The sequence below is a fragment of the Seriola aureovittata genome, chromosome 16 (genome assembly GCF_021018895.1).
Source record: "Seriola aureovittata isolate HTS-2021-v1 ecotype China chromosome 16, ASM2101889v1, whole genome shotgun sequence".
Lineage (NCBI taxonomy): Eukaryota > Metazoa > Chordata > Actinopteri > Carangiformes > Carangidae > Seriola > Seriola aureovittata.
The window spans coordinates 17,662,641-17,674,486 of record NC_079379.1 but is presented as its reverse complement, the minus strand read 5'-3'; the positions used below and the strand labels follow the sequence as shown (position 1 = coordinate 17,674,486).

Below are 11,846 nucleotides of genomic sequence, written 5' to 3'. Positions count from 1 at the left end.
CTGCTGATTTGCTTGCATTTAATATTTGCGTTCAGTATTTGCGCACTTACTATTGTGTAACCTTCACAATCATGATGACAAACACTGTAATCAGGCGCCGGCTGATAATAATATGTTGTTCACAGTCAGCACTAAGTGCCGTTTGCCGTGTCCAGTATCAGGTTGCATGCAATGAAACATGTTGCGGTCCATTATGAGGGCTGTAGGTAAACACTGGAGTTGGGGAATGTGAACTATGAGGATGCGAGATGGGGCAGGCTACAGATGAAGGGAAATTACTGTTGAACTCTGCATTCCCTCTTCCCTCGGTAAGATGGCGCCTGACGGTGACCTGCCCCCTTTCCTTCTCTGCGCACCCCCCCACCCCCACCCCCCACACACACACCTCCTCCACCCCCCTCACCCCCTCCCTTCCAGCGCTGGGTCATAAATCCGTTGTTGTTTATGAAAATTTACAACATAGCAATACAACTTTACGACTCGACTCGGCCTCCTATTGGTCGCGGCTCGTCACGTGGCGGGGAGCCGTGAACATGAACTTTTTATATATAATTTCCAATAGCGGAATAGAGCAGCCTTCCATTTAACGGTGTCGAGCTTCCACGCGGCTGTTTTCACCAGCGACCTTCTACATTTTATCCCCCTCACTTCTCCCCCTTTTTCCCCTTATTTTATTATAGTTTTTCTTTGGAGTTTGGATTTCTTTTTCTTTGTCGTCGCACAGGAGCTTGTCTTATGTTATGGATATGACTGGATCGTTTGGATGCCCGGCTGTCTCACCCCTGACACGTATTGGCAAGATGAGTGGAAGGAGCCCCGGTGCGTCACTGACCCCCGGGAGCCCCAGTTTCCGTCCTGGGACGCAGCTGGATACTTTTACCCCCGTCACTGCACATCTGCACCTGCCAGCTCCCTCCCCTGTTTACAAGCAGAAACCTTAACAAGGTAAGACATCTGAAACTTGTTAGTAAGCTGCACGTGTTTGCTTTTTTATCCATTTCCATATTCGAAGCTCTTAAACAAATAATAACCAGCTCATTATTTAAACATTGGGCATCATTTGTTTCTGTTTAAATAGAGCGAGGTGGAAATCCTGTGGAGGAACTGGTTTCATGTTACAGATTATGTTGCTGTCATTTCAGGAGCTGCGTGGTAAATCTAACCTATGTGAATTAAAGAAATCATGAGTTTTTGTATACTGGTATTAATTTCGTGTCGGTCGTCCTTTTGGTTTTTGCATGTTGTCCAGACTTTTTTTTGTTTGTTGTTGGATTTAAATGAGGATGAGCTTTCGGCTGCATAATCCATTGGGCCGAATGATGTGCTCTTTGACGCCCTCATGTGGAGACACGGGGGTTATTGCTGTTGCAGCTCTGCCTCTTTTGCTGCAAATGTCTGTGGTGCAGATTAGTCATAAAACAACTCTGTTTTTGTACTTGTGTGACCATGCATAATGCTTTTGTGCTTCATATGTGTGAGTGCGGACTTTGACTCACTATACCTTGCATTGATAAATGGGGTATTTGCGAGAGAACAAACCAAGATTATTTCAGGGATTGAGTAACCATTAACTGTCGCTCAGGAAAGTGTCTGACATTGGAATTTAACAATTTCAAATATTTCTGTTTGTGTCACTCAGCGAAGCATAATTTACTGTGTTGTGACACTGTAGTTGTTTCATGTCATAAATTCTTAGTTGGTCAAGCAGGTTCTGTGAGGAGCTGTTCATTTTACTTATCCCATATCTGCTTATAGGATTAGTTCTTTTCATTTTTTTTCTTTGCTTAAAAAAAAAAAAAGAAAAGTTGCGCACTGACTGCGTTGACTGCTGTTGCCCCAGACACCGTGTTCTTTCTGTGGGAGCAGACTATGACTGTTGTTATATGGTTGACGTCGTATTTACACAGAATATCATAACTATCCTGAATGTGAGTGCTGTGATTTTTAGTTGTGCAACAGCCGTGCGTAATGATATTTATGCAGAAAAGGAATAAAAAAAAATAACATGAGATTTTATCTGTATACTGTTGGACTCACGGGTGCTAGTGTGCGGGGATGCCTGCAGAGTGCACTGCCCTCCTTTTTCCTGCAGCAGTGACCCCCTCGCTCCCAGCCCGACATATTTGACACCACGCACACTCACTTCTTTCCTCTCCTTTCTTTTGGTCCGTATTTAGTTCCTGGGTGTGTCCCTTCCTCGGCTCGAGGAAATCATTTTCGTGGGAACTTTGTTGCCATTGGCCAGCCATAAATCAGCTGTTAGGAGCACGATTGTTAAGTCAACAGGGACTTCGTATAGGTCTTACTCTCCTCATTGTGGGCCCACTGGATGTAGTAGCCTGGTATTCACCCTTCCTCGCATCGTGCCTTCTGGGGGTCTGTGAGCGCAAAGGGCACACATACCTGGAACAGAATAAATAATCTCTATCTCAGTGTTTTTGTCAGTAACGCAGGATTGGGCTTGTATTGGGTGGATGTGCTGCTGTGGGGAAATTGCATGTGGGGGGAAACCAGAGGACAAGTCACTGCCTTCAAGAGAAGAAAGGTGCCATAAAAATTCCACAAGACGAAAAGCAAACGGAGAGCGCTGGAGGAGGCGACATTTTGAAGCTATGCAGAGTAGACGAGAGCTGATTTACACTTTTTCAATAAATGTATTGCCCAGGTTACAAAATTACGCAAAGCTGGACAGATGTCTGTCAAGGTTTTTGAATGTAGCAACGAACGACTTCTGAACGGGTTGCTTTTAACATTTCTTTTGCAAAATTTCTTATTTTTGCTTTTTTGTTTCTTGCTATGTAAATGACCGATTATACCATTGTTTTTGGAATCCTTCTCTAATATCACATATAATGTAATTTTATTCTTTTTAACAAGGGGAAAGGAGTAGAAAAATCACAGGGACGCTTCTACTTCTTTACAATGTTAACAAAGTTAAATACACAAAGAAAATCGCAAAATGCAATAAATATGCAGGTTTTTGTTGCTACATTTGCAACAAAAAAAAGAGAAAGTCAAACATATGAGCTACTAAAATATTGTAGTGTATTTTTCAGGCATTTCAAATACAATGGCTTTATTTTAACAAGTAATCGTTTCAAATATTTCCCTTTTCAATAATTTCAAATTTTATCTTTTGGCTTTCTTGTTTTGTTTTTTTTTATTTCAGAGGGACATTAAAAAGCTCCAGGCCGTACAGCTGCTTGTCAAAAGAATGACATGTTATTCTCGATCAGAGTGCCTGTTTAAAAGTTAACATGACGGAGGATTCGCCGTTGAATCAGACCCGGAATAACGTCGGGTTACGTGCAAAAGAATTGCAATATCATCTAAATGCCTTGTTGTTTGGCATCGTTAAATTTTAACCATCTTATACAGGCAGTAAAGTGGGTGTATGTATGTTCATATATAGCCCATATTCGCAGTTATTAATTTTTAAAAGTGGCGCAGAGGAGCGGCCTTGAATGGCAGTCTCTGCGGCATCACTCGATAATGTGATGTTTAGCTTTTATCTTTCCCCCGAAACATTTATTCATTAGACTTCTTCCCACATGTGCGATTGTTCACTTGTTTTATGATTATAAGAAAAAAAACGTGAAAAAAAACGCAGCCCTCTTTTGAATGGGCTTTTATTCTATTAACTGCACAGACTATTTGCACTCATCGCCTATCATAACATGCATAACAGAGTCTGATCGAATTATTTCTGTACACTACCCTCGCAGAGATTGCACTCTCAGCATGTCACTTGTTGTATTGTTTAGGAGCCCGTTGGTTTTTGCCGCAATGGTCGTTAACCTCTGAATGACCCCGTGTTTGGAGCCCACGCCTCAGAAAGCGCCGCAGACGGGCAGTGCAACAGTTGAACCAGAGGATGGCGCACCACGACAATTCAAAACACCCGAGCCCCTACTCTGAGTTTGCCCGAGCCACGAGCGCATGGAGGCGCGCGCCCTTCTTATCCCACCCAGTATTTCCTGCGTGCACGAGTTTACCTCTGGAGGTCACCAAGCAGGATTTACGACTGGTCAACAAAAGCACGTGATTCTCCGCCGTACCCCATATTTGGGTGCCTACGTAAGAGAGAATCAAGTCCATGTCCCACTCATTTCCATAATTCATCATAAATTGTGCAAGGGTGCTATAGGACGCGCTAAACCATAAGAGCCACAAATCAAGCACACAGGTTTATGCTATTTTACCTCCAAAATAATAAAACAACAACAACAACACCTACAACGGGCAAACGGTGGAATTGTCAACAAATGAGCTCCTATTTTGTGAACTCATTCTGCGGTCGCTATCCCAATGGCGCGGACTTCCAGTTACATAATTATGGAGACCATAGTACGGCAAACGAGCAATACAGAGACTCAACAGCCATGCATTCCAGCAGGTACGGCTATGGCTACAACGGGATGGACTTAACAGTCGGGCGGGCTGGTACCGGACACTTTGTGGGCAGCGAGCGGACACCGGGCTACTCCCCGAGTCACTCAGCGGCGACGACACCCTCGGTGGAGCCGGTCAGGTACACTCAGTCCGCCAGCAGCACCGGGACCTCGTCTCTATCGCCACCACCTGACCCTCTACCGTGCTCCTCGGTCGCCAGCTCGTCCCCGGTCACCGAGAATCATTCTCAACAAAGAGCCGTGAAAAACTCCATAACGACCCCGTGCTCAACCCCGTGCTCGAGCTCGAACGGAGGCACGCTGCTGCTCGGCCGGGACTGTGTGTCCAAAGCTTCCCCCCTGGAGGACGAGAAGCCTGCGGGAAGTGCACCGACAACTCCTCAAAATGTCACCGACTCAGCACAGCCTCAGATATACCCGTGGATGAGAAAACTTCACATAAGTCATGGTAAACAGCTTTTCTTTCCATTTATTAATGATCCTGTATTGATTTTAGAAACCTGGCACTGTGTTATTGTTTAGAAAATGAATAATCGGATTTGTATCTTATCCTGGGACTTTGTTCCTGCAAGAAAAACAAAGCTAAATGTGACAATTTCGCCTCATATACTGAAAAGCTCAAAGTAAGTGTACTTTGCTATGCGCCTCTCACCTGTTTGGTGCTGTCAACATAGACCAGGTAGGCTACGGGATGATTTAGTAACATAACATATGATATTAAAGTTAGTTTAAAATCTATAGGATATACAGGGTGTTTGCATTTGCTTGTTTAATCTGTTACATTTTTGAGAGTCAAGTGTCCCACATTTTGCACCTTTTTACTGTCTTAATTCATTTTCGCAAGATGCAACTGAAATGATCAAAGGTGTGTATTTGACTTTGCTACTTGTTGTTTTGCATGATTTTGGATTCTGTTAGGCGCCATTTAAAACCTGTTTGAAATCATACCTGCAGAAATCACAGGCAATGTAGAAAGAATTGCGAAATGTAATTTTTATTTTTTTATTTTTTTCAAGTAGCTGAACTGTATGTATTTCTAAATTAACATCTCCTGTATCTCACGTGTTTCTTGTTGTAAAAGATTTGTCAGGACCAGAGGGGAAGAGAGCCAGGACTGCTTACACTCGGTACCAGACCTTGGAGCTGGAGAAGGAGTTCCACTTCAACCGCTACCTGACCCGCAGGCGGAGGATCGAGATAGCCCATGCCCTCTGCCTCTCAGAGAGACAGATCAAAATCTGGTTTCAGAACCGCAGGATGAAGTGGAAGAAGGACAACAAGCTGAAGAGCATGAGCATGGCGGCTGCAGGCGGGGGAGGCTACAGGCCTTGATATTCACTCCTCTACCCTCCCTGATAACGAGCACTATGAAAATAAAAACAAAGATTGTCATATCAACTTCTCCTCGTTCTCCTCCTTCAAAAAGCGCAGAGACTTGTTCACGGGGCTGTGTGCGGGACAGGTGGACACCCCATGCAGCCCACTGTATGTCCAACAACAGTCCCATTATATTCCTTAATATTATTTCCTTTTTATTTCCACCGTGGTAATGCTTATGTGAGTAAAAAAAAAATGCATTATGTACAGTTCATTCTAGATTTAGAGGAAAAAGATACAAAATAAATGTTTGTTTAAATTATTTCTTGTTCAGACGAAAAAAAAAAAACCCAAACAAACAACAACAAAAAAAAAAAAGTCAAAGCTTGAAATGCTTCCTAACTACCGCAAATAAATCCAGTCAAAGTTGTGTGATGCACTCGGAACAATAACAGCCTAACAAATAGAGGGTTGAGGTTGAGCTGCCTTTGTGTTTAGCCTTCGTTTTTTCTATGTATGTACTGTATATGTATGTATTTATTTGTTTGATGTATTGTACCAACTTGTCAGATAACTTGCTTCCAAAAGTAGAGTCAGCAGAGTATGTTTAAGCCTTGTGTGGTTATTGTGTGCGTTGTGAACACATGTATGGACAGAGGAGCCGACTCAGTCTTGTATGTACAGTAGCTGTGCCTTGTATCTTTTTTTTTTTATTCTTTTTTTTTTTAAATTTTTTTAACTTTCTTTTGCAGGAGCTGCTGTTTGCGTTGTTCACCTGGGCGCAACATCTTAGTAAAAAAAAAAAAAAAAACGTGTTTTGTCTTTGTTTTCTAGCTGTTTCTATGTGGAGGCTCCCACGGTAAATTCCATTGCCTATGTGTATAACTCCATCGTGATAAGCTTTTTGTAAATGTTTTTCAAAGACTGGAAGTCAAGAATATACTATAATAATGATAATAATAATGATGATGATGATGATGGACATAATAAACTTTCTACTGGAACGGCAACATCACAGCTGAGTTTACCTTTTTGTCAAATATCTAAGGTTTATTTGCGCTTTTGCCTCGACTGCTGCGTGGAAGAGAAGAGATGCAGTTTGCTCTTTTCTCCAAAATCTCTAAGCCCCACATATGATCTGTCCAAAAAATGATCATTGTCTCTTCAAGTTAAATCTTGAATTCAACAGGTCCCCCTTATATGAAAGCTTCTAGTTTTACTCACCTCTCTGTGGAGCTGGGTTTTTTTTGGGGGGTCCTTGGCCACTACACAGGCTCCAGGGGCCGTCCCCTTGCGCACAGACTCCTGGGCTATTCCCGGGGAATCAGCTCGACTTTTTCAAGCTGTAAACTTTATTAGGGCCGATTCTGGCTCTCTGACATTTGGGTGCTAAATGAATGGGGGGTTTTGTCTATGAATTAGATCGTAAAAATCATCCGGAGCGCGGCCAGATAGGCTCACTGGCCATAAACGGTCACGTGGTAGCCATTAAAGTAAGTTTTATGGTTTTGGGGAGTTGACAGTATATTGCACATAACATATAATCGCACTGACGGCGAGGCTTCGTCTGACTCTCTCTTTGCAGGCTGTAAGTGTTACTTGACCGGTAGAGACCGTCTCTATTGCTCAGTCTGCCTCAGTGTGGACCGGACGCTCTCCAGGATGAGGACCGCGTCTCTGGGTAAGTTTCTGCAGACTAGCCGGTAGCCTGAGAACAGTCAGCCTGTGTTAGACAGCCTTATTATTGTATTCGCTCCCTCTATCCGTCCCTATTAGTCCATTACACTAATTTGTCAGTTGTGCAGTGCTGAATACTGGTCTCGGCAGATGTTGCGCAGGGTTGGGTCCGGCTCATGGCTATTTAATTGCTTCCTTCCCCGTGTAACTTGTTTCCCTCCATCTGTGGTGTAACTCATAATCCATTTTTACATGTTGGATAATTATCTCTGTGTCCATTTCCACCCCCACAAACTTCTAGTTGTTGTCGTTTTATTACATTGGAGAATTCACAGACCGTGAGCCAGAAAGTTTCCAAGGGGTGTGTGGAGTGTGTAGATTTCCTTGATAAAGTTAAGCGCTAATGCAGGCCTACAGATTTACAGCTAGCTCCGTCTGATTGGATTCTGCATGTGCTGATGACTTTTGGAAGTTGTATGGGTCCATCTCTGGAAAAAAGTTGCAGTTGTTGTGTTGCTGCGCGCACGCGCTCGCGCTCGCTCGCTCCACACGTTGGCACCACGTATGTGGCTCCAGGACAGGCTGTAAACAGTGTCAAGTAAACACAACATGGGAACAAACAACAGCAGGGAGACAGCTGAGAAGGAATTCCGTTTTGTGTCAGCCAAGTCGTTTTGTGTTTGGGGTTGAAAAGTTCAGATGACCTCTCAAAAAGTCACTCTCGCTTTGTGGTGACCTCTTGTCCGAGCAGAGCCGTGGTCAGAGCGGTCACCTCTGCCACAGGGTGCTGAACCCAAAAAATATCAACTGGAAATGGGACAAAAAAACAAAACCTCAGCTTTTGTTGGGACGCATTGGCCTTATCTTTTTCTTTTCCTGACCTTTTGCATGCGTGAAGAATTTGCATCAGTGGGTTTGTTTCTATAAGCGGAGAATTTCCAGACTAAATATGCTTGAAAATAACCAAATAATTTGACAGAGGACGAATATTTGTGTCTCACGAGTTTTGGCCTTCAATAACCCGCCTTTTGTAAACTTGCTGTTCCGTTGTCGGATTTGCAAAATTTGACGCTGCCATTTTAACCTAAATATAAACATTTCAGTTTTGGTGCGAAGACCTACATCACACAGTAAATATACCGGAACGAACTTTTCCAACCATTTAAAAAAAAAAAAAAGCAAAACAGGTTGTTTCTCACAACTGTGTGTCCCCATCACTGCGCAACTTTAAATAATTCATCAAGCCTTTCCAGCTGCAGAGAAAATCTAACTGAGAGCTGATCACCTTTGAGAATACATTCAAGGGAAACGGGGTTATTTTTTTTTATCTAACAGAAATAAAGTTGGCTGTTGAATTGATTGTCAAATTGTTTGGAGCGATACAAACCATTTTTCTGGCACCCCTCGCTTTTATTGCTGAACACATTTCGTGCATTGTTGTGTAAAGGAGTCACCAGTTAGACAAAATGCAGATTTATCCTCTTTCCAGTTTCATTTTTGACACATTCAAAATAAAATAAAGACACACTGAGGATGCAGATATTTGGAAATTAAACCCCTTTGCCAATATTTCAAAAGGAGAAATTTCGACAGGGCCCCATGTGCGGCATGCTACCAGGCAGAGAGAGAGAGAGAGGGAGAGAGAGGGAGAGGAGCGCTGTAGGTTCATCTGGAGGTCAGCCACAGCACCAAAGATAAATCTGCATCCTCTCAGAGCCACCAGCAGAGCTCGCTTTAGGCCAAGTTCACTGTCACCCTGCTGTATGGAGAGAGGAAAACCACTCACACATGCCCGCCACCGCGCACACACAAACACACACACATACGCCTTCACGTTAATGACACGTTTGCATGGCGTTGCCTATAAGCATAATGCATAGTAACAAATGAATTTACCAAAGGACGGAGCGCCTGTGGTAACACCCTGCACTGGAGGAGAAGACTGTGCAGCGCAGAGAGAGAGAGAGAGAGAGAGAGAGAGAGAGAGAGAGAGAGGCACAGTCTAACTTTAGGTGCTGCCTCCAACAAAGACTTTTGGCTGCTTTGGTTGCTCTATAAAGCTAATGAATGATTTGCATATTTTACGGCCCTATTAGTCTTGAGTGGGAGCCCGTTGGATTTGTCTTTTCACTCCCACGTTGGAAACATCACAAAGCCACAATTGCATTTTAGGTCCTGTGTTGGCATCTTTTCTAATTATGAAATTTGTGAAAATGATCATCTCGATGGCAAGAGGTGCACACACTGTTACAATGATTTTTTTTTTTTTTTTCGTTTCAAGAGATAGAGATATCTCACTGGGCTGGGACTGATGAGAGCGAGGAAGCTGCAGAAGAGGAGGAAAAATTGGGGTCAAAAGTTTACGCGCTGAACAAGTCTCCGTCATCTGTTCACTCGGAGCTTGATGCCAGCCTTATAATAGCGATCTTGACTCTCCACACAAAAGAGAGAATAGCTTTGAATTACATATGTTGCACGGTGCACTCCAGGTGAACCCTGGAAGCGCGGTGACCTCGCGTTTGGAACCGGGGGGAGGGGACCCCCCACCCGTCCCCGGCAACAAGATTGAGTGGCTGGCGTTTTATTAGGGCGGTTGATTGGTGAATTTCTTTTGAATAAATTGCATTTGATATGTTTAGGGACGAGGGCAAAATTTGCATTTTGAGGATTGATACTCTCGACCCGGTCACAGGGTAATGGGAAGGCCCACAGCCCCCAAACTGCGCTCCCGGACCCCTTAAAAAACATTTAGCCCCTCTCTTCCTGATAAGCTGAATAGAAGCCTTTTAGGAAAACAGAGATGGCACAGATGTTTTTGTGACCCATAAAGAGAAAGTTTAAATGTATGTATTTTTGTGTCAACGTGTAGTCTATGTATTTCATTTTTCACCAGGCCTTTTAAAGCGCTACTGAAAAATAAAGTTATATCTTTTTGCGAGCTAAAATATTGAACCTTTAGTTGGAGGTGTAAAGGCGCACTGGAAAATAACTATAAATAAGAAAGAACCAAGAACAAAGTAATTTCGTCGACATTTTGCTTAAAAAACATAAAGTAAAACTGTGTCCCGTAAATCGTAAAACTCATACAATGGAAGCGGCAACACAGCAGACAAGATCCCAACAAGCTTCTCTTTAAAAATCAAATGAAATATATTAATTTTACTTCCAACCAGAATGATAAAACTTTCCAGCTACATCTCCTCTGATGAAACGGACCAATAAAATCACAATATATTCACTTTCGTTTTTTAGAAACTTCTTTTTATTGTCATGTTGAAATGAAATCATTTGAAAAGAAACACTTTATTTCCCCAAATCACCACACACACACACACACACCCCAAAAAAAAAAAAAATCCAGGAAAATCAATTTGTATAGAAATTCAACACATTTTGTGGAAATTCACGTCACAGTGCGCGGCGTCCATGTGTGCAGAGTTTTCGGCGCTCTGCAAACGACACAAGTTTTAAACCAATCAAACAATGTTCAAAAAATTCAAAGAGAATAAATCACACGGTCGCTCAGTCACAACTTTGTTTGGTGGATTAAAAATTAAAGATAGTTAATGAAGATTAGAAGCGGCCCAATAAGCTGCTGAATAGCTCTGACTAAAGTCCCAGTGTTTCATATTATTTGTCTTATTTTTCTTTTAAATCGGTCACCAATAGTTCAGATGTTTTGACTTCTTTTAATGCAAATATTCAAATATTCTCCTCTTGAAATCCACAGTCCGAGTGATTTAACTTTCGGAAATGTACCTCATCCTTTAAACACAGCTTCTGCAGCAGCCAGGCGCGTATAGTTTTTAGTGTTTGGGGAACATTGGTTGTTTATGTTGCATCGCTATTGTCTGAAAATGTAAAAATTCAGCCTCAGCACTTTCAGTTGCGACGCTCTTCCCTCAGAGGAATAAGGACGTGGCTGCTCTTGTTCACCTCTTCACTCTCTGGCACTCTCTGAAGGTCACTGTATCATACGTCTGATCAAAGTCAGCAGCTGCAGGTCAGAGCTGGTGACCACTCTGTCTCAGCCTGGCTTCAGTAAGCAGGTGGTGTAAAGGACACTCACATGTGACACACTGTAAAAGAGAGAAAAAAAATACTTTATTACCAGTGTTTACCTATATGAAAATATTTCCATAAAGCCATGAGAGGTGTTGTCTTGGCACATCTTGAATGCAGAGGGGATTTTTTATTCCGCCCGTCATGCAGGGCTCCGGATAGACAAGAGACCTTGTGAGAGCCATCTGCAATCTGTCACCATCGTCCCAGCACTTCTCTGATAATCTAAATTTACAGTAAACTGTCAGCATGATGTATATTGCTTAAATAGACCTTCACTTCACAGCACAGGCTATGAAAGGGAACACCATGGTCCGGCTTGTTAGCTGATTTCCCCTGAAATCAAAATGTCTAACACCATCCTGTAACGGTTTTTTT

The 11,846-nt window shown here is 42.7% G+C and overlaps 1 protein-coding gene across 1 annotated transcript; it reads left to right on the top strand.

Annotated features, from left to right (window-relative positions):
* Nucleotides 1-3,388: 3,388 nt before the first annotated feature.
* Nucleotides 3,389-6,744, top strand: hoxa5a (homeobox A5a). Its single transcript, XM_056398502.1, has 2 exons — nucleotides 3,389-4,860; nucleotides 5,494-6,744. Exons 1-2 carry the CDS (start codon nucleotides 4,191-4,193, stop codon nucleotides 5,742-5,744), a joined length of 921 nt encoding a protein of 306 aa, XP_056254477.1. The 5' UTR covers nucleotides 3,389-4,190; the 3' UTR covers nucleotides 5,745-6,744.
* The last annotated feature ends 5,102 nt before the right edge of the window (nucleotides 6,745-11,846 follow it).